Source organism: Mugil cephalus, chromosome 1 (assembly GCF_022458985.1).
Source record: "Mugil cephalus isolate CIBA_MC_2020 chromosome 1, CIBA_Mcephalus_1.1, whole genome shotgun sequence".
Classification (NCBI taxonomy): domain Eukaryota; kingdom Metazoa; phylum Chordata; class Actinopteri; order Mugiliformes; family Mugilidae; genus Mugil; species Mugil cephalus.
Window position 1 is genome coordinate 48,381,804 of NC_061770.1, and position 23,049 is coordinate 48,404,852.

Genomic DNA, 23,049 nt, shown 5'->3' on the forward strand with positions numbered 1-23,049 from the left:
ATGGCCAGACTCAGTGCTGACACCAGAGATATTCCAATAGGAGGCAGTGTGACTCTGACCTGCTCAGTGACGCCATCATCTGGATGGAAATACTACTGGTACAGAGATGAGAAGTCCTCTGAACCTCTGACCACACAACATGCTGGTTTCTATTCAAATGGACAAATGAGAGTCTCACAGGAAGGACTGTACTGGTGCAGAGGAGGAAGAGGAGACCCAGTTTACTACACAGAGTACAGTGATTCAGTCAGGATCAATGAAAACGGTGAGTTTGAAAAAAGGAGGAACCAAAAATGCAGACATCCAATGTTTATCTATGGATACATCAAGTCATTCTGTTTGATGTTGAAGTTTGTGTCTTTATTAATGAATCTTGAACATGAACAGTTCCAAACAAGGTGACTGTGACTCTCCAACCCAACTGGCCTCAGATCTACAGAGGAGAGGAGATTACTCTCAGATGTGAGATCCATGGAGGAGACAGTGAGTGGGAGTATGAATGGAGATCTACCAGTTCATACAAGCCTCCAAATCTAAATGAGTTCAGGATTAAATCTGATTCTTCACTCCACACTGGAGACTACAAGTGTAAAGGTAGAATGAAAAGTGAACAACAGTCTTCAACAGAGTGGAGTGATTCCTTCAGATTGACTGTATTCATCAGTAAGTCTCATCATAGTTCACCAGTCACCACGTATTTAACTGTAACTTCATATTTATATCATATATATTTTATTAAGAGATCGCAGACAATCATATTAAGATAAATAATACCAACTTCACCAGACACACATGTTGAATGTAATCTACCATCAGTACATAGTAACATGTTTTCATTCTGATAAAACCTCTTTCAACAGGTAAACAACCTGTCCTCTCTGTGTCTCCATCATGGCTGAGTCCTGGAGCCTCAGTAACTCTGAGCTGTGAGGTTGAACATCCATCTGCAGGATGGAGGTTTTACTGGTATAAAGCTGTTCCTGATCTATCATATCAGTATCTATACAAAAACGATGAGCTGCTTCCTGGTAGCATCAATGGAACTGAACAAGATTCCTACATCATTGATGGACAGACACACACAGCAGGATATGTGTGTAGAGCTGGAAGAGGAGAGCCAGTATTTTACACTGATTACAGTGATCTTCAGTTCGTCTGGTCTGGAGGTCAGTTTGTATGTTTTAGTTCTGGGACAAACTTGTCTAAAAACTGAGAAATAGATGGATAACTTCCTCTCACAAGCATCTGGACAAACTCTGTTGAGGGTGACTCAGTTTGAAATTTCTTTTGCAGATGTCCAGAATTTTCCAGATTTCCATTCATCAGCGTCTCTCACAGTGAATCCTGACAGAGTGCAGCACTTCACCTCTGACTCTGTCTCTCTGAGCTGTGAGGGAAACTCTACTGAGTGGAGAGTGAGGAGGTTTACTGATGATGGCGTCCTGTCACACTGTTCTACCTGGGGGACAATGACTGGATCAACATGTAATGTTAATAGGTTAAGGGACAGTAATGCAGTGTACTGGTGTGAGTCTGGATCAGCTTTCAGCAACGCAGTCAACATCACTGGACAGAGTGAGTATTAATCACATGTTACTGTCATCACCCTGAATCTGCTGATCTCTACATTAAATGTCATGTTGTTTGACTGTTTTCCAGCTGATGGTATCATCCTGGTGAACCCTGTCCATCCTGTCACTGAGGGAGATTCTGTTTATCTTGGCTGCAAGTTGAAGACACAAAATGTTCTTTCTAATGTGTTTTTCTATCACAATGACAAACTCATCCAACATGATACCAGAGAGGAGCTGATCATCTCTGCAGTGTCAAAGTCAGATGAAGGCTTCTACAAGTGTCAGTCCTCAGGAAAACAATCACCACAGAGTTGGATGGCTGTAACATGTGAGGAATCGTTACAGTTATTATTGATAGTACAAGGGATCTTTGTAAATTGTGCTGATGACATGTTTTACATGCTACATTTAACTGAAAGTCGTTATTATTTACAGCAGTGTCCAGGTCTGAGAGCTCTTCATTTCTTCTTCCATTGATCGTTGGACTGGTTTGTGGAATTTCACTGATTATTCTTCTGCTGCTGTTGTGTCTCTACAAACAGTCAAAGGGTGAGAACATTTCCTCCTGATATTAGATTGATTATAGTCTAATGATCAAAGTCACTGATGTATTCTGATTACTCTATGAGGACTGTGAAAGCAAGAGAACAATTAGTTTAAAACCATGTCTCTTTTCACAGATTCCTGCTTTGTCAGGTTGGTACAACTCTCCTCTGTCTCATCTTCAACGTACTAGAATTACTTTCAGAGATTCTGATTAAATCTACTGGATTCAAATGTTTTGGTTTCACCAGGTCACAGAGCACAAATCAGAGCTCTGCTACAGATCACATGATCAACCAGGATGAAGGTCAACAGAGTGAACATCCTTCTCCTCTCCACGGTCAGCCTTAACCCTGACTTTAGTTTCTGACTAATCTTTAATGACAGTTCACTTTTTCTTGTGATCTGATCTGAACCGTTATACAACTCACATAATGATATTAAATGCAACCTTGGCTTCATTTGACTCTGTAGGCGATGCTTGTGTCTATGAATCAATCAAAGGCCCTGAAGACATTGAAAATGTTACAGTATGTTCAGTAGTAAGGAAAGTAAAGAAGTAGAGCCTGTAAGATTATGTGCATTTATACATTAGTGTTTTTCAAGAGACAATCTGCGTTGTTCACCCGACATCCTAAGAATATGACCAAGATGAGGTCTTTCAGGAGCAATGCTCTTAGGTTCCTCCTGAATTTTGTGCAGTTCTGATCTACATCTGCTCTTGTTGTTGTTAGAGTTGTTGTTAGAGTTTAATGCTGCTGATGAGGTTTGATCACTTCAAAATCTAAGCTCGGATTAATTAGTTCAAGCTCGTTCTGTTTTTAAACTTAAAGATGAGACAACGTTTTACAACAAATATAATATTAAAAGTTGTACACACTTTTTCCAGTTAGTGATTCATATTTAACATGAATCTTTTTTAAACACTAGAATGAGACGATTTTCTGTAAATGAAGTTCAAACATGTCAGAAACTATATTTCAGATGAATCCAGGGATGTCACATATTCTTTGATTGAGCTTAAAAACATCACTAAGAAGGGTGAGTGTTTTATGTGGAAACAACCACATACAAGATGTAGAACAAAAAGCAGCTGAGACCCTTTTATAGACCAGTAGCATCTAAATAACAGATAATATCATCTGATCCTTTAACAGAGAAGAAGCAGAAACCAGAGGAGAGCTGTGTTTACTCTGCTGTGAAGACTGGATCATCTCCAGGTTTGATTCATTACAACAGTCCTGTCTAGACAAAGATCCTTCTTCTGTGTTGTACAGTTGAAACCTCAAGTGTGGCTTTGGTTTCAGATGAAGGTCTGATGTATGAACAGGTTCTCTTCCATAAGAAAGGTAAAGCCAAGAGAGACAAAGGTGAGTCAAGTCTACGTCCACCTGCAGCAGTGATTGTTGGAACAGGTTATCTTAATAAGTTAAGTTAATCTTTTTCATGATAGGAATACCTGCTCCTGCAACTACTGATGAAACAATTTATTCTGAAGTCAAACCAGCAAAAACTCTGGGTAACTGTACAGCTCTGAAATAGTATGCGCACTGAGATTTAATGCTATAACGGTTGATTTGTGTTGAGGAAAAGTAAACTATATCTATGTAATTAATAAACACTGAAAGTCTCCTCTTCACCACCATATATCATATTTGGTTTGAGTTTGATTGTTGTCTGATTTCAGGTCCATTAAGAGAGGTGCATCATCAATGAAACAAGACAAGTCTGGACAACAACATGGAAAATAATATTCATCTGTAAACATGTGTTTGATGACATTTATTCTATCTAATTATTCTGTTATTATATCTATTGTTGTTGCATTGATGTGGTCAATCTGCAGGTTAAATACACCATCTATCTATAGACTGTAACATGATGTATATTCTACTTTATTTCTGTTTAGTCTCATCAATAACTCAGTTCATTAAAGTCAATTCAATGTTTAAATGACTGAATCATTGTTGAGTTTCATGGAAGTGTTTTTGGTTTCCATCAGTCTGTGTCTCTTGTGCTGCTTTTGCTGCATTCTCACTGTCCTTTCTTCTTCTAGTGCTTTTGTTGTGTGCAGCACTGCCCCCATGTGTCACAATGAACAGTCTATGGCAAGGGTGTCGAAGTCAGTTTAGTTCAGGGGCCACATAGAGCACAATTTGATCTCTAAGGAGCCGGACCAATAATACAACAGCGTATTAATCTACAAATCATGACAACTCCAAATTGTTTCCTTTTGTTTTAGTGCATCGAAGCACATCATAGCTGCCACTACAGTATTTTGCAAAATAAAAGCGATATTTTTTGAATTTCTGGAACTTCATATGGTCACATGACCCCCTGCATCATCTCCGGTGACACCTGTGATGGGGGACAGCGACAAAAGTGTTTCCATTGCACTTTTGCAGAATTTTTTTTTTATATCGATACGTCTGGAAAAACCCCCTCATGAGAGCGTGAAAATGTTTTAGCTTTAGATATTCAAAAGGAATTTCGAAATGTAAGCGTTTCCATTACAGTTTATTTAGGATTTGAAAGTGTTTAAATTTAATGAACTTCACTGTTACATAACATGTAATGAACAACCGGACATCTCTTAATAAAAAGAAGTGCAATGTGTGCATAATTCTGGGTCTCAGTGTTGCGTTATGTTAAATCTGTGTGAACCCTAAGATTAGGGCCAGATTAGACCTTCTGGCGGGCCGCTTTTGGCCTGCGGGCCTTATGTTTGACACCTGTGGTCTATGGTCACAGTCAGCAGCAACAAGCTGAGCTGAAGAATAGAAGACTTTTGTTAGAGCACATTGTTTTCTGACCTGTAAGTGTCTCCATGAGTATAAAGGATGCAGTTACTAACTGTCCATTCTGCTACAGGCTTAATTCTATCTACTGACAATCAATGACCTCATCATTTCTATTTGCGACACCTTGACGCAGCACTTCCTAAGTGATGTGTGAAAGTGACGCATGCTCAGATCAACCACTTTGATAGAGTTCCGTTGAAACTATTTTCCTCAGAAGATAACACATGGCCAGGAAGGCCAACAATTTATCCAAGGCATTTTATAAAACTTAATTTTCTTCTGTTTGTGTTTGCATGCATACACATACTGTATCTGCACACACCTCCCTTTAGATAACCAGCAGTATGGGTGCAGATGCAGTGGGTTTAAAGACGTTTAACTCAAAGACACACACCAGGGAATAGGATTTGATGTAATGAGTGCAGATGCACTCAAATGCATTCAAGAGTTAACTTGACTTGTATCTACACAAAAGCTGTTAAACTGAGGGCAGTGGTGTGAATTCTGTGGAAGAGAGAAGAAAGCAGACATTCACAAGGCACAATAAAAAAGTAGACACGGTTCTTTCTTCCTCTCCGGATGCTGCAGTTGTTGCTTCCTGGTATGAAGTTGAAGTCTTTGTCTGAAGCAGAGTGACACGTTGTCAGTGCTGGATGTGAGGATGGGACACACTTTGCTCTGTGTGCTGGGGTTATTGTGTAAGTACATCACTTTCTCAGTTTGAATGGTTCAGATGAAGGGAAATGTTTCAGATGAGAAGAACAGAGTGTCAGAGGTTTGTCTCAGAAAGCTTGAACACAACAGACTTGTGGTTTTGATAAAAGCATTTCCTACACACATTGGGCAGGATCCTGGAATATGTCTCTGAAAAGGGTGCGAAAATCTCACTTTCAGACAGGATCAATAGGCAGAGCTGACTATTGGGAAGAGAGTGCTGGTGTTGTTAATATGTTGATGTATATAAATGGATTTCAAATGCACTGTGTCATTGAATTTAGATTCATAATAGTAGCGTGACGTCATCTTCCAAAGTGTAATTCTTGGTATTACCTTTACGGCTCACTAATTGTTAAATTGTACACATAACCAACTTGCTGTAAGTGCCTTATGCAGGTAGTAGTTGACAGGAAGCCTCAGGTTCAGTGTCCCTTGGCCTAGATTATACGGGTCTCTGAAACACACAGAAAATGCTTCCTGATTTTACAGTTTGATGACAGTGTGAGCACTGTGCAAAAAGTCACACCACAACATGCAGAACTCTGCTGGGGTCTGATGACAGCATCATTGCATATGTTTCTCAATATTTATTTGAAGTCGATGCAGACAAGGTGCACTATGCATATTCAGCACAGCATGCAAAAATAAACACACAATGCAAAATGTGGTGCAAACTGTCCAGATACGTACTTAATGTATTAACTCATGGTCAGTTTTTCTATTTTTAGATGTGAGTGTGAACTGTGTTTGTATTTGCAGTAGGTTGGCCGGAAGTGTTCGGCCAATGTGTTCTGTGGTCAAACAAACAAACAACAGTCAAGGGTGTCTGGTGAAGACAGTCGGAAGTGTTAGTTTCCTTTAGACAGGCCCTTTGGCAGGTGTCCTGTTTTAGTTTTGCAGCCAAGAACTGTGATACTGGCTAAGTGGCTAATAATGTGATAGATTGTTCATGTATTCACAGAGTGAATATGTGATATTCACATATCATGTAAATGACGTCTATGGAACACGAGAAGTTTCATATATTTCTTTTGAGTTTCATTTGAATAATCTCTGAAGTTTCAACTTTTGTTCTAGTGTTGAACACTCTTCTCTTCTTGGGGCATTCTCAAGGTAATTTCTCATGTTTACTTTTCATTTATTTATTCATTATTATACCTACATTATCCCTTCAGTGTGTTTTTCTGTGTCTGTCTACACAGACGGTAGATATCTCTGTGATACTGCTTTTTGTGTAGTGTTTTATAAATGTTTAACTTTGCGTCTAGATGCTGTGCTGACTACTCACCCACACCGGTCCACTTTTTTCTCTGGTGAGTCTGTTACATTCATATGTGACATGAAGGAAGGAAGGGGCGCTGACTGGGAATACACAATCTACAAGGATGGTCAAGAATTTGTTCTCTTCAACACACATCAACACCATGGCCTCAAATCTTTGGTGACAAATGACAGTGGTGAATATCAGTGCTGTGGCCGCCGGACGACATTGAATCATACAAAGCTTAGTAATACAGTCTCTTTAGCTGTATCAGGTAAGTCCACAACATTTTATTAACATGACCATGTTTACAACATTTAGTTGTGGTATCTTAAAAGGCAGCACGGACACTGTATTTCAATACTACTAAATTTGCTTTTGTGTTCTCTGGCGCAACCTGCCAAATTTCTTTTATTCTTTTTTTATTGAATATGGTGTGTCTTTTACATCTGCCTGTGTTTTCTTCTGTTCTACTGCTATTTTGAGTGTAATTCATCTCCCAAAAAAGAGAAATTGACATAAGTTAAAAATGCATTTCTTGGATTTTGCCATTACTACATTGTTGTGAATATAGTTCTGGGTGAGAGATATAATCTCTCCATCATGTCCTGGGTTAGCCCAGCGGCCTCCTTTTGGTGGGACATGCCCGGAACTCTATCATTTTGCTGCAAAAAATCTTCATTCAATCTTCAATCTTCAATTTCATCAAATCAATGTGGGGAATTATGGAAAAACTTGAGGGGAAGGCTTGGGAGGAAAAGCTTTCCCAATCAGTGGTGTTTTGTTGTTGGATATCTGCATTTAGATTGGTAATGGGTGCTAGAAGGACAGTAACAACTTTGACGATCACAGAAGATTGTAGGATGTTGGGGAGATTATGGAGAGTGGCAACTCAGGAATGGATTTGGCTTGGAATGTGCTCAGCCATGGAGGAGAACTGCTACAAGGATTCCTTCCTCGCAGAGTTGCTTAGAAGATCATGCAATGTAGACAATCCAGTCACTCTGTATTTTTTTGGACTCAAGGAAAGCTTATGAACATGGGTCCCAGAGAACTATTTGAAGTACCGAGGGAGTATGGGGCACTGGGCTGCTGCTAGAACCCATCTTGTCCTTATCATACTCTCCTCAGTCCTGTCTGCTCATGATATTCATGGACCGGATCTCAAGGTGCAGTTTGTATGAAGAATTGAATCTACTTTTTTCAGATTATGTGGTCTTGTTGGCTTTCCTGGAACGTGACCTTCTGCACATGTTGTGATGGTTTTCAGTTCAGTTTGATGCAGCTGCAATGAAAATCAGTTCTTCAACTGAAGGCTGTAGTCCACTGACAAAAATGCTGGATGGCTTTCCAAGTTACGGGTGAGTTGCTTCGCCAAGTGAAGGAGTTTGTGTATCTCTGGGTGTTGTTCAGAAGTAGTGGTAAAATGGAGCAGGTAGTTTGATGTGGCAGGAACATTAACCATGTATCAATTCCCATCTGTTGTTTGGGTTGTGACTGAAAGTACCGCATTATGGATGTGAGTGGGCAAAATTAATTTCCTCTGCAAAGTGGACTTGCTGCCAGCTGAGATGCATTTGTTGAAATTACCTACTAGCTGTGTTCTGTAAGAGGTATACCAGGCAGACTGGTAGAATCAGAATTTGCTGGAAGGACTATACAGTATATGTCATCTATATATATATCCCGTCATATAGAACTAGAGGGGTGTCTCTAATACCATACTAGCACATTGGATGGAGGGATGTCAGAAGAAAATAATTTCAGTCAGTCCTGCTTCACAGAACCAATACAAGTCTTCAACAACACATTCAGTTTATCTGTTGTAGGTCTTAAAATATTTTGTGACTCGGAAATATTAAAGTATTTTAAAGTCAAATTATATTTCAAAAGTAGTGAATGTTATTTAACTAAATAGCTTGTTAGTCATCCATTTAACTCTCTTTACCGCTGACTTCTTTCTGCTTCTCCCCCTCACTGTTTCCACACACTCAAGTGCAGGCAGGCTTCCTCCATTGATGGAATCATGTGTTGTAAAGACGCTTTACCATAGGTCGAGGGAGGAGTCAGTGGCAGTGCTGCCTTTCCTGATCTATCACACAAGTATCAATATTACAACTATGCGCTGCTTCCTGGTAGCATCAATGGAACTGAACACGATTCCTACATCATTGATGGACAGACACACACAGCAGGATATGTGTGTAGAGCTGGAAGAGGAGAGCCAGTGTTTTACACTGATTACAGTCCACCTCAGTTTGTCTGGTCTGGAGGTCAGTTTGTTTCCATGTGTTCCCTCAATAACTAGATGTTATGTCTTTACTTTTATTAATCACCTTTTATCTGTGACCTCCATGCAGTATCTAGAAAACTAAAACACATATTTACAATTCACTGACTGTGCATATTTATGTTCCTCTAATGTTAGTATGATATTTCCTTTTTTCTACCTCAAACTAATTCTCTTTAACCATCATGTTTTCCTCTCAACAAATCGGATAAAATGAGAAACACAAAAAAGAGTTTCAAGACTTTGAAGCTTTTTTCTGACAGAGGCAAAATAAACTGGTACAGATCGTCTGTACAACACAGGAGGTTATTTGTGTTGTGTTGTGTTGTGTTGTGTTGTGTTGTGTTTTGTTGTGGGTGTAAGTTGCATCTAGAAGAAAGTACATGTTTACACAGGAGGAAAAGAGAGAAGGAAAAAGTAAACAAATAAATGAAAGAGGAGAAAAGAAAGAACAATATGACTTTAATTCATTAAGGAACAACATGTGTTTGAGTCTTTACTCTTCATCTTTGCTCATGTTACTGCTCTCACTGATCAGATTGTCAGAGTACACATGTAGTTTCTCATTTTACACACTGCTGCTTGGTGCATATCAACTAAAATAAACTGAAATGGTAGAAAAAAATAGCTTGACCAAAACACTGCAGCTTGACATGTTTGCACTAATTTTCAGCAATTAAAAAAAAAAAGAAAGTTAATAAGTATTTACATTGGGGCCATTTTAATATTAATATCACTGTTGTTGCTTTGACTCTTTGTCAGTTTTCCACTCACCAGCGTCTCTCACAGTGAATCCTGACAGAGTGCAGCACTTCACCTCTGACTCTGTCTCTCTGAGCTGTGAGGGAAACTCTACTGAGTGGAGAGTGAGGAGGTTCCCTGGGGATCAGTCCTGGTCCTGTTCTGGTTGGAGGACAATGACTGGATCAACATGTAAATTATACAGATCCAAGTCTGATAATGCAGTGTACTGGTGTGAGTCTGGATCAGGAGAGTTCAGCAACGCAGTCAACATCACTGTCCATGGTATGGTATAATAGTTTGTTTATTTTTGCTTGTTTGTAAATTATTAAAACATCACATCTTATGTTACACAATTGTGACAAAACAGACAACAATTATTCATAGTTTGTTTTATGCAAAAAGATTATTATCTCTTGGAAATATCTGCTCTTCACTACAACTAAGCAGAATGATACTTGTAGTTGTAAGCTTTACTTAACTCCCATCAATTTCAAACCTTCTCACAGTGAACCTCTTTCTTTATTGTTAAGTCTGTATTAAATTACTATAAGCATAATATTTCTATCACCAAAGTCTTCCTTCAGCCTATTATTTAAAGAAGCTGTAGTCAAGTGGAAACCTGCACCATATATAGTTAGGTCATATGTGAAACATTACAGGACTTAAAAATAATAAAAAACAAAAGTCCTTGGGCAACGGGAGACTTCTTGGAATTGATTTAAGTTTTCCCTTTCAATTGCAACATAGAACCTCTTTCTGAAACTGGCACCAAAAACGCTTTGACTGTTTTACAAATGGAGTCATTGACTGAGTTTTTAAATAAGAACACTGTAGCGTATTAAATACCAAATGTCCATATTTGTTCTGTAGCTCATCGGCCTGTGTTTGACTTCTCATCTGTGACTGCAACAAAACATCCTCATCATCACATTCACACTTTCCAGACACATTATTGGTACTTAGGGTTTGTTTTAGTGTAGGCTTTGGGTGTTCTGACGTTTCTGTGTCACAACAGGTACGACATGACCTAAAGGACGCTGTAATACACTGTTGGTTATCTGGTGTGAAGGGATGAGTTTAAGATTTATACTGAAGTTTGTAATTATTCAAAAGCTCAAATGTCTGATATAGTATTTATGCATATATAAACCATTCTCCTCATTGCATGTCAGCTTTTTTTAAAAGTCTGACTCAACCACTGTTTGGTTGTTTTCCAGCTGATGGTATCATCCTGGTGAGCCCTGTCCATCCTGTCACTGAGGGAGATTCTGTTTCTCTGAGCTGCAGGTTCAGAGAACAACAAAAACTTTCTACTGTGTTTTTCTATCACAACAACACACTCATCCAAAATGATACCAGAGAGGAGCTGATCATCTCTGCAGTATCAAAGTCAGATGAAGGCTTCTACAAGTGTGAACATTCAGGAAAACAAGCACCACAGAGTTGGATGGCTGTTAAATGTGAGCAGGATGAAAACACTTAATGCATTTCATTTTTGGAACAATTTTTCAGTTTGAAAATAAACGCAGTACTGATGTCGATATTTTCTGTGCTGATGCCTCAACTCATTGTGAATGATACCATGATCAGCCCAGTATTAACATTTAATGTTTATGTTTCTAGTAGCTGCTCCAGGAGCTCAAAGTTCTTCTTTCCCTGTTCCTCTGATTGCTGGACTTCTTTGTGGGGTCATACTCATCGTCCTCCTGCTCTTGTTGTATCGATGCAGACCACGGCCCAAGGGTGAGACCTTTGTCTTCTGAGTCTATGCTCCAAAGTATATTTACTACATACTCCATTCTGATCTCATGATTTAAAAATGTCCCGTTTCTTTCACAGATTCATGCTTTCACAGGTCAGCAGAGCACCCTGGTTTTCTCCTCTTAAACATACTCCAGTGTTTTCCTAGTCTGTGAATTTACAGTATTAAATAATTCTATGTTTCAGGTCGACTCCAGTCAGACAGAATGAAACCCTGAACAACACATATCCCCCCCAGGGTTAGTAACTAATTATTATTATTTAGATTTTTCAGTAACTTTTTGTCACATATGTTTTGATGCTGGTATTTGTAGCTCACGTAACATTTGTCATAACGGCCAAACAACATTTAAGTCAACACCAAATCAAACCTTGAGCCAGTGGGACGAACACTACTCTGATGTTAACTTTCTTACTTGGTTTTATAGGTGATGCTGACATCTATGACATGATCAAACACAATACTGCAAATGGTAAAGTATATCAATCTTTACCAATATAAAAGAGTAAACTGTGTGGTTTAAGGAGACTAAATACAAATAATTGATACAAATTCTGTAAAGAAAAATATGTTTATTTCAGACGGAGAAGATGTTACCTACACTTTCATTAAACTCAAAAACATTGGAAAGAAGCGTGAGTACTCCAGATACATGGAAAATACAAGGAAATAGTTCAGAACAGTTTTTACCTGCAAATATGAATTCATTGTTTTTTGTGGTTTCTTCTGATTATCCTAACAGGGACGCATCGTAAACCAGAGGACAGGGTTGTTTATGCTGACGTGTATACAAAAGGAGCAGGTACAGTCAGCTCCAGCAAATTCACTCAATTGCCAGTTCATTAGGGACAGAAAGTTAAAACGAATGCTTTCTAATATAACAGTCCTTCATTCATTTCAGCTTCATAAATGTTATGGTTTCTCAGCATTTGTTTAAAATAAGTTAGCTGTGAAGGTCCTCAGTCAGTGATGGTACCAGATCCAGAAAAGCTGAGACAAGTGCAACTGAACTGTAGTAACTACAGGAAAATATCTGCTCATTAACAGACACTAGTCATATAAGTTCTAATGAGCAACACCCACAGATGTTCTTATCTAAACCACACCTTCCCACCAGTCTTAAGGCTGAAGAAGATGCTTGGATGAGTGTAGAAATGTCTTCAAAAAACTCTACAAGTCCAGATTCCCTTGTTTCATCCTTTTGGATAAATGAGAGTTGTTTGTTCAACTGTGTTTTCATCTTGGAGTTGTGTTACATTGTACCGACACGTTTCTATTATTTTGACCTATTGTAGTCAGTGGGCAAAATAACGGAAACACTGGAGGGAGTATTTACAGCAGGACTCTTAAGTTAGAGTGCACTCATGTTCTCTGGACTCTACAAGAGTCCTTAATGATTTGTGACAGTATGCACTCCGTTGAAATGTGTCGTCCTGTCACTGTAGGTAGTTTATCAGTTCCCTTGTTTAACTGCTACACTACCACTAGAGGTCACCAGAGTTGCAAATGGTCAAATCTTGCACACACCGAGGGCTTTTCAGTTTGTTCCTTGTATATTTCATATTTCTGTCTCAGAGATATTCCATAAAACTGAAGTCGTGCTATTGCAGATGATGAAAAAAAGTCGTTGAAATTCTTTCATCCACCCTCTCAATACTGTCTCACACAAACCAGGGGGTGGAGCATAAGTTGGAGGGTGAACGTAGTGACGACGACTAATTTCACCGACCAACTGCTATAATTAACACATCTGATGAACAAATCTCTCTTTAGATCCAGCTTCTGATATAAACCCCTATTTGGTTTATTTCTACATTGACCACCACAAAAAGATGAAGCACAGTTTTGAAAGGGTTTGGCCTGTCAACATTAATTCATTTTATTTCTTTGTGAATTATCGTAACAGGCTGGGGTCGTGAACCACAGGACACTGTTGTTTATGCTGATGTGATGAAAGGACGTCAAGGTACAGTCAGTTGCAACAATTATGCTCGGTAGATTGCAGGCAGCTACTGATCAATTTATAAGTGAGTCATTTCCACCAGTAGTCACCAGAGTTGGAAAAGGGTCAAATCCTACACACATGCAGGGCCTCATAAGCCCTATTTGCACGGTTCTACCTGGGGATCATGCAAGTCAAAAATTAGTAAAACACTGATTTATGTCTCTGCTACTTTCCACTTCACTCTGTCAAATGGGTAATAAAAAATATATTTTTAAAAATGAAACATGGTGTGATGACACCATTGATTCTGGGGGAAGAAATAAAGAACAACCTGCCAGTATTTAAATCAGCCCCACGTCTGTAGGTGAGTGGGTCAGTGACATTTTGACTTTGCACCCCAACATCTGTCCGAAAAAAGAGGGAAAAGAATCCAACAAATGTCTTAAAAGTAAAAAAACCCTCCACAATTCACAGAGGTGCTGATTCACACTGGTTTAGTATTATCACAGGACCTTTGTGTTATGAGAAGTAGGACAGGTCGTTTGTGGTGTAATTTTTACTTTACAGATTATTGACACGGCCAATTCACAAAGGATTATGTTCCCAGGTAAAACTATCCCCGTGTGACTAGGGCTTTAGAGTTTGTTTCATCTGCATCTTTGGCCCTGTGTCGAGACGGTGAAAAAGAAATAGTTTGATTCTGGATTTTTACTTTAATATTTGTCACTATAGTTGTGAAGAACCTGATTCCATGAGCCTCCCATCCACCCAGTTGCTCTTTATAACAAATCTGGTGAACAAATATATCTTGAGATATGGATGTTCATATATATCCATATCATATATATGATATATGCTCACCACTGCAGTAAAGGTCTGTAAACATGAATTGATTTGATTATTTCATGGATTATCTCAACAGGGCGGCGCCATAAATCAGAGAACGCTGTTGTTTATGCTGATGTGGAGAAAAAAGCTGGAGGTACAGTCAGTTCCAACAAATATGCTCGGTACTGAAATGTGCTGTCATATCACTACATAGTAATACTCACGTGTCAGTTTATCAGTTTCCTACTACTGCATTACCACCAGATAACACCAGGGTTGGTTTCTGTCTCAAAGATATCACATAACGCCAAACAAAATAGATTTTATGTAGAACGATTTCCTCCGCCTTCGAAATGTTACCGCACATAAACCAAGAGTCACAGTCAACGATGATGGTGCATTATTTAGGTCTTTGCTACCAATTTGTGGGTTGCGCACGCACTTTATTTATTTTTTTTTGCACAGTATAATACACAAATAGTCAGTGTAATCTGTGTGTGTTTTTATTTCAATGTCTGTCGCAGTAGTTGTGAGAATCACAGTTCTAGGAGTCCTCCCATTCATCCAGCTGCTGTATATTTTATGCTCGACAAATAGATATATCTCAAGGTCTGGAATCCGTTTCAGGTCTCAACATGGTTTACGCCCAGGTCAACCACCACAAAAAAGGGAGACCCAAGAAAACAAAAGGTACAAACTGGCAGTGCATACATACAGGATCACTCATCGTATTAGTGAAGACGTTTATACTGCCATTTAATCAGGATATTAGACAATCCTGCTAAATATTTCATCTCTCCATTCACAGGAAAATCAACTCCTGCAACAGCTGAAGCTGTTTATTCTGAAATCAAACTAGGATGAGCTCTGAGTGATGATGCTACCATGTAGGGAACGAGCTGTAAGTATTTATATTCTACAAATGATCTGCTGGTTTAAATATGTTACGTATAAGGATTCTTGTATCTTGGATAACCTTGGCTCTGTTTTTGTTGTTGCTTTTGTCCTCCAGGTCTCTGAAGAGAGTGTCATGAATGGAACCAAAGAGAAGCATTCATATAGACTCAGTATAGACTTTCATTTACATTTATTTCACAGTCTGTTTAATGTTTCCTGTAAGAGAATATTATACTATTATACTATATAGGCGGTCGTCATCAACATATTCTAGATTTTAAAAATGTATGATAGTTACTGTATTCTATGTACTTATGATTTCTTTTTTTAAATGTTCTTATTACATTGTCTTTTAGACCATTTTATGCATACAGTATATACTCACTTGATATTTAACCTTGATAAAGACCCAAGTATCACATGCAATTCTCCGATCGGTAAATCATGTGTCTGCAGTGCAGCCCAGAAAATCATGCTGATACAGTTAAAGAGCTTCAGTTACAAATGAGGGCCAGACATGTGCTCAGTGACTTTGATAGTGGCATGATTGTTGATGTCAGACAGACTTCACCTGGGCTTTTCACCACAACAAGCTCCAAATGTTGCTTAAAGTGGTGCAACAAACCTTTTACTGAGACAAAAGAGAGGTCCTACCTAGGCTTTGTATGGTGTTCCTAACTAAATGAGCATGTGTGTGGGTTTGGCTTTGACTTAGTCTGTTTCATAGCACGCATCTATTTTTTGATTGTTATTTTTGATTGTTCATGTTATAAAAAGCGACACAAGATGATGGAAGAATGGCAGCAAGTTAAACCACGTTAAGCTTTATTTAGCGTTAAGCTGCACTTATACACCTGATCAGTTCAGTTCTGCTATCCAAATATTACAGATGCACAATGTTTTTTTTAAACAAACTGTATTTAATCCTGTTGTTCTCAACAAAATGCTTCCATGAGTCATTTTCATTAAAATACTTCTGTTTTGCATTAAAAATAAATAAATCAATTTAAAACCACTTTAATCAGTTTCTGGTGTATTCAGCTTCCTTATAGAGGGGGCCTTTCATGAGTCTGACCTCTTCTTGTGGCTTTCTGTATAAATTCTGTATGGCTACAAACACTAATCACCCACAACATTATGACCACTGACAATAGAAGTGAATAACATCAACCATGTTGTGACATTACAATGTTCTGCTGGGAAACCTTTGGATGTTGTTTAGACATGTACCACCCATCTAGACTAGACCAGACCAGGCACCCCCACCCCATAGCACTGACAGTAGCCATCCCCAGCAGGATAGAGCCTGACATAGACAGGCACAAAAACACTTTAGGAACAACTTAAAAAAAAAACAAAAAAAAAACATGAAGAACAGCACAAGGTGTTGACCTGGCCTCCAAATTCACTAGATCCCAAACTGATCAAGTATCTGTGGGATAATCCACAGAGGCCCCTCCCCACAACCCATAGGGACCAAAGACCCCCACTAACGACGTTCTGTAAATTGGCAGACAAAATGTTTCTGTACACTTCGGAATTCATTCTGCTGTTACCATCATCAGTTGCATCATCAATAAATATTGATAAGCCTGTTCCAGAAGCGGCCATGCACGCCAAAGCCATGACATTACCTCCACCATGCTTCGCAGATGAGCTTGTATGCTTCGGATCATAAGCAGTTCCTTTCTTTTTCCACACTTTGGTAATGGTAAATGGTCTTGCTTTTATATACTCAAAAGGCACTCAAAGGGCTTTTACAGTCAGAGACACATCCACCCATTCACTCATACAAGCACACACGCATTCACACACCAGTGCCAGTTGCACTGGAAGCAACTGGGAGTTCAGTGCCTTGCTCAAGGACACTGGCATATGCCATATCGAGCCTCTAACCCTTTGGTTCGTGGACAACCCGCTTTGCCTACTGAGCCACAGCCTGAAATGACTGCAGACAGCCGGAACACCAAGACCACCTCCACTTCGGTGGAGATTAATCTTGGTCTCATCAGTCCATAAGATTGTGTTCCACAAATTTTGTGGCTAATCTCTATACTCAAATTTCAATCTGTGCTTTCGATTCTTACTACTGATGAGGGGTTTGTATCTTTTGATGTGGCCTCTACATTTCTGCTCTCAGAGTCTTCTTCTAACAGTGGATTGTGATACCTTCACCCCTGCACTATGGAGGTCCTTGGTGATGTCACTTACTGACTCACAGCTCAATATTTCTGTCATCAACTACTGTTGTTTTTTTTGGCTGACCTGTTCACGTTGACTCCTCCTATGCCCAATGTTTGTCCAATGGCTCTGATTGAGTTTCCTTCTTTTCTAATTACCATAATGGCTGGTACTCACCTGTCCTTGAATGGGGGGGAACTGTGTGCCTAGGCTAACTTCTCCTATGAATAGAGCTCTAACGAGGCTGTTTCCACTTTTTCCAGTTAGTGATTCATATTTCACATGAATCTTTTTTAAACACTAGAATGAGGAGATTTTCTGTAAATGACTGAAGTTCAAACATGTCACTATATTTCAGATGAATCCAGGGATGTCACATTGATTCCTTCATCCTTCATGATCACTTTGATTGAGCTTAAAAACATCACTAAGATATATACATACATATAAGATGTAGAACAAACAGCAGCTGAGACCCTTTTATAGACCAGTAGCATCTAAATAACAGATAATATCATCTGATCCTTTAACAGAGAAGAAGCAGAAACCAGAGGAGAGCTGTGTTTACTCTGCTGTGAAGACTGGATCATCTCCAGGTTTGATTCATTACAACAGTCCTGTCTAGAAAAGATCCTTCTTCTGTGTTGTACAGTTGAAACCTCAAGTGTGGCTTTGGTTTCAGATGACGGTCTGATGTATGAACAGGTTCTCTTCCATAAGAAAGGTAAAGCCAAGAGAGACAAAGGTGAGTCAAGTCTACGTCCACCTGCAGCAGTGATTGTTGGAACAGGATGATCTTTATGTGATGTGGCTCACTGGAGCCTAATGTAGATATTATTGTCGTTTGTTACACGTTGTCTTGTATTTCTTTTAGTACAGTAGGTTTCTTTTACATTTTAGTGAAGAAACTGGATGTATTTTTTAGCTTTAAGTGACTGAAACAATCTCTGTCTTTGTTCACAGGACAATCAGCTCCCGCAGCAGCTGATGAAACATTTTATTCTGAAATCAAACCAGGAACATCTCATGGTAAATATAACATTGATTTCGAAGAATAGATCTCTGTTGTGCTCAGACTACAGGAGTTTTGGTCTGATTTGTTCCTGGATTCCACCCTCCTGGTAAATAGAGGATAAATCATCAGATTATCTGGTAACGTGAAGGTTCACACATGTAATTTTAAGATTTCTGAACTGCTCACATTAAACCTGATATGACATCAAACATGTTTGACATCTAGGATTTAAGCAGAAGTTAGCAGTTGTGATTGGATATTTATTTTTGTCTATGTCCTTTCAGGTAATAGAGATCTGTATCAACAAAACCATCTGAATAGATCATAAAAGTGAAGCTACTCACATGAATAGCAGATATTTAAAGGCATAAACCAGCTGAATGTGTTGCTTTTAGTGCAGATGTATTTTATAAAAAGCTTCAGTTTGTATGAATGTAGTGATCGTGTGGCTTTAATATCAGCATCTTTTTCAGTTCTTCATGTTCTGTCATCATCAAACATCATTCTGTTACATGTCCACTTAAAGAAGCTAACTATGTTGAGAAGAACTGATAGTATAACAAGTATTTTATGTTTCCCTGAACTAATTAAGTATATTGTAAAAAGCTTGGCCTTTTCTAACAATGTCCAATGTGCATCAATAAACTTTTTAATTTTTAATTTTTTTGTCCGGTAGTAAAATGTCTGTAGTGTTTTCATTGTGTTTATGAGATTGTCTTCTTACAGTTTAATGTGGTTTTAATCAAAGACAAACTCTGAATCAAGGCATAGGGACGTATTGTGATCACAGATGCCAACACCTTGTTGAAAGTATGACACGAAGAATTAAGGCAGTCCTGAAGACAAAAATGGGTCCAGCCTTTTACTAGTGCAAGCATTGGGGGTGTAGAAGATGCAGACACTGGAGCTCTTTCTCATAATTTAAGTGAGGAGCCATACATAAAAACAGAGCACTTTCCGAACACTTGCCCCCCTTTAGACTTTTTCACAACATGCTTCATAAATGCCCCATTTCCTCATCCTGTACCAAACTGGCATCAGAGGCGGCGATCAAACCCAAAGTCTATTATTAATGACAGACATCCTGACAGCTCTGTGTGTGTGTGTGTGTGTGTGTGTGTGTGTGTGTGTCACTGAATGACGTCACCGTCTAAAATACACTGAACATGTAAAGAAGAGCTGGACTTCCATCACTCATGTTGACGAGTTGTGGAAGGATTTATTTTTATCACTAATAAAAGGTGTAAATATTTTTCTACACAGTTGACACAACCTTCTATTGAATCCTGACTTTATGGCCAAATTAAGTCATATAGAGGAGTTCAGCCCTAAATCCACTCCTCAAAATATGTGTCACTATGTTGTCATATGTGTGAAATGACTATCCAGCGTCACTATTTTTGCTGCCACGCTTTCCGTGACTCAAGTGTCGGTGGTTCTTGAGCAGGAAGTGAACACGTCAAGGCAAGGAAGAAAAGCGCTTATATTGAGCTCATGTAAAATGTAACTTACTTACTCACACAGCTCTCCCTGAGACGTGCTTGTATGTCTTTGAGTGCTGGAAAATTCTTCAGAGGCAGAGTGACACAGTTTCAGTGCTGGACGTCGAGATGGGACACGCTTTGCTGTGTGCGCTGCGGTTGATCTGTGAGTGCATCAAAAACTATTTTTATTTTAGATCAAGTGTCACTGGCATCTGTGGCCGTTTCGACTCGACAGTCTCTTGGTTCGATGATGTCTGATGAAGTGTTCCTCTTCATTTCAGTGCTGAACACTTTCCTCTACTGTGGAACCGTTCAAGGTGACTACAGTCTTTCTTGTTTGGGATTTACATCTATTTAAAGGGAGTCGGATCTTCTGGATCTGTTCCTTTCAAAGAGCCGTCCAAAAGTAGCGCGAACATTACGTACAAGATTAAAAAATGTCGTATTATCCGTCTGGTTGTTGTTTGAAATGCCTGTCTGCTGTATGAACGACTCTTGTTTATTATATAACGTAATAGGTCAACCAAAAATCGGGCCGTATTAACGTGGTTTACCCGCTGAAAAGATACGTATCACCACCTAGTGTGGAAGAGGAGAACAGTTATTTGATTTTCTTGCGCTGCATGTAAACTGGGACAAGGACTGTAGTGAGAAAGTCGAATTTTGAGCATAGCTCGATTAAGCTCTGCATGTAAACGCATGCTCTTAGTACAAGTCAGAGCCATATATTAGACAGGGTCTGGCCAACTCAAATCATGGGTTACATACATCAGAGTAGAAGATTCTACAGTGTTAACCCTACGGGGTGGATGTTCATCCATTGCCGTTAAAAGTAAATGAAAATTGAACTAGTCTTACTGTTATTTAGTATTATCATTATAACACTAGCCTGCTAGCCATGATAACTTAGTAATAACCGAAGCAATGTTACGTGTCAATTAAATCTGACTATGTACATGAACATAAATTACATGCACACATGGGTTTCATAGTATATATGATGGTAGCTGCTCTGCCTTTAGTCTAGGTAACTAGCTACCATAAGGCTAGGATTAACTTCAAACTTAACTTGTAAAGCGGTGTTGGGCGTTTATGACATCAAGAAAATCTTAACAAATGTCAAAGAGAGAAATTGACATTTACCTCACATAATAGAGAGAATTTAGTTGACATACAGTTCTTCCTTTTAATCATCTGCTCCGATAATTAAGTGAAAAGTTATTGTTCTTTATAGGTCATTATGCTGTCATGTTACTGGTTCGGCCCCCTAATTTGGCTGTATATGGCTTCTGAAAAGAAATGAGTTTGACACCCCTGCTCTAGCACATCTACACATCAAAAGTTTTGACATGAGACTTGCACATGTGTTGCACATGTTCAGGAATCAAGAGTCTTTATTGTCATTATGAGAACGTAACGAAATTTTGCAGAGACCCTCGGCTTATAGGCACACATAAATACACGGAAATTTAAATAACACTTAGGAATAGTCCTGCTTCAACATATTGACATGACAGCCAATGGATATGACATAGTCTGTCACCAACCCTTTTTTTCCCTTGATACTAACTCTGGCTAGTTCATAAGCACAGCGTAGTCAAAACCTAAAAGCCTGTAACAGTGGGATATTTGAATTTGGATTATTCAGAAATATTGATTCTGACAAATGTCTCACAACTGCGACTCGGTTCCCATCGTTATATTAATTATTAATAATAATAATTCCAGCAGCATCCAGGCCTGAGAGCCCTCATTTTCCTGTGCCACTGATTATTGGGTTGGTTTGTGGAGTAATACTTTTAATTCTCCCGCTGCTGTTGTGCTGCTACAGGAAGTCAAAAGGTAAGACTATTTAAAATGTAATTACTTAAATAAATTATTACTTAACTTTTCTCTTTGAGGAGCATACATCACAATCAACTGATTTGTTACTTCAAATGAGCCTCAATCTAACAGTTTATAGAGACTGGGTGGACAGCTGAAAAAAAGAAGTCAGTGATGAAACCTAGTGACTAGACTCCACTGGTTCCACAGTCAAGCCTGTGAGAAAACTATCCTCATTTGATGGTATGTGTTATTATGGTTGGAGGATTGCAACATAAAGTGGACACATTATTACAAAAATTAAAACTTTATTCTGTGAATTTCATTGACACACTACAGATGACAAAAAAAAAATACAAGAAAAATACACTTGCACTGCCTTGTCAAGGCCACTAGGGTGCAGTGAGGTAAAACTATCTGTACTTGAAGAGTTTCCATCATATTAAGGTGTACTGTGTCCTCTGGTTTTCTGTCAAACCTTCCAAAAATGCAAATATTTAAAGTGATTCTACACAAACTACGGGTAAAGTCACACAGTCTAGGACCCAAAAACACAGAAACCTGATCATTAAGCTGCCAAAGATGACTATGATTATGAGGAATTAGTGAGTCGCAGGATGTCGCAAACTCTTTGACTGACCTAAACATATTTCGTGTGTTCATTTCTGTTTATGAACCAGGGATGAGTCATGTTCACTCCGATGTGATCACTGAATCACCTGCAGGTATGAGGTTAAGCACAACTCTTGTTCCCACACAAATGCTTTAGTTTACATTTTAGTTTCTTAGATAAAATCTATACGTGAAGAATTTTAAATGAATCATCTCTCCATTCTCAGGAAACCCATCTGCCACTTTCATGGAGGAAACGGTTTATTCTGATGTCAAAGCATAGGAACAGCTCTTGGTAATAATTCTGGGAAAGCAATTATCTGTTAAATAATCCTTTATCTGAGTTGTCTTTTACTTTTCATTTTGTAATGAATGGTTTCTTTTGGATTTCTGAGACTTGGCTCCTAATGTAAATAAAACAGCTTTCGTGTCACTTTCAGTTGTACTTCAGTTGTACATGCACACTGGCCTGGCAGAGTCGCGGCTAACATCCATGGATTAATGTAATTTACCATTGTACAACATTCAGTTCATAAAAATGAGTAAAAAGAATCTAACAAAAAAGATTTCA

General features: G+C 38.7%; 1 protein-coding gene across 1 annotated transcript; it reads left to right on the forward strand.

Moving 5' to 3' along the window:
- On the forward strand, nucleotides 1-22,911 carry LOC125012661. The gene is made up of 17 exons (XM_047592779.1): nucleotides 1-265; nucleotides 388-663; nucleotides 861-1,174; nucleotides 1,335-1,485; nucleotides 3,425-3,487; nucleotides 3,805-3,818; nucleotides 11,258-11,390; nucleotides 11,554-11,673; nucleotides 11,770-11,785; nucleotides 11,878-11,930; nucleotides 12,120-12,164; nucleotides 12,274-12,327; nucleotides 12,435-12,494; nucleotides 18,077-18,139; nucleotides 18,226-18,288; nucleotides 18,507-18,572; nucleotides 21,771-22,911. The coding sequence occupies exons 1-17, from the start codon at nucleotides 1-3 to the stop codon at nucleotides 21,896-21,898; spliced, it is 1,884 nt and encodes a 627-aa protein (XP_047448735.1). The 3' UTR covers nucleotides 21,899-22,911.
- The last annotated feature ends 138 nt before the right edge of the window (nucleotides 22,912-23,049 follow it).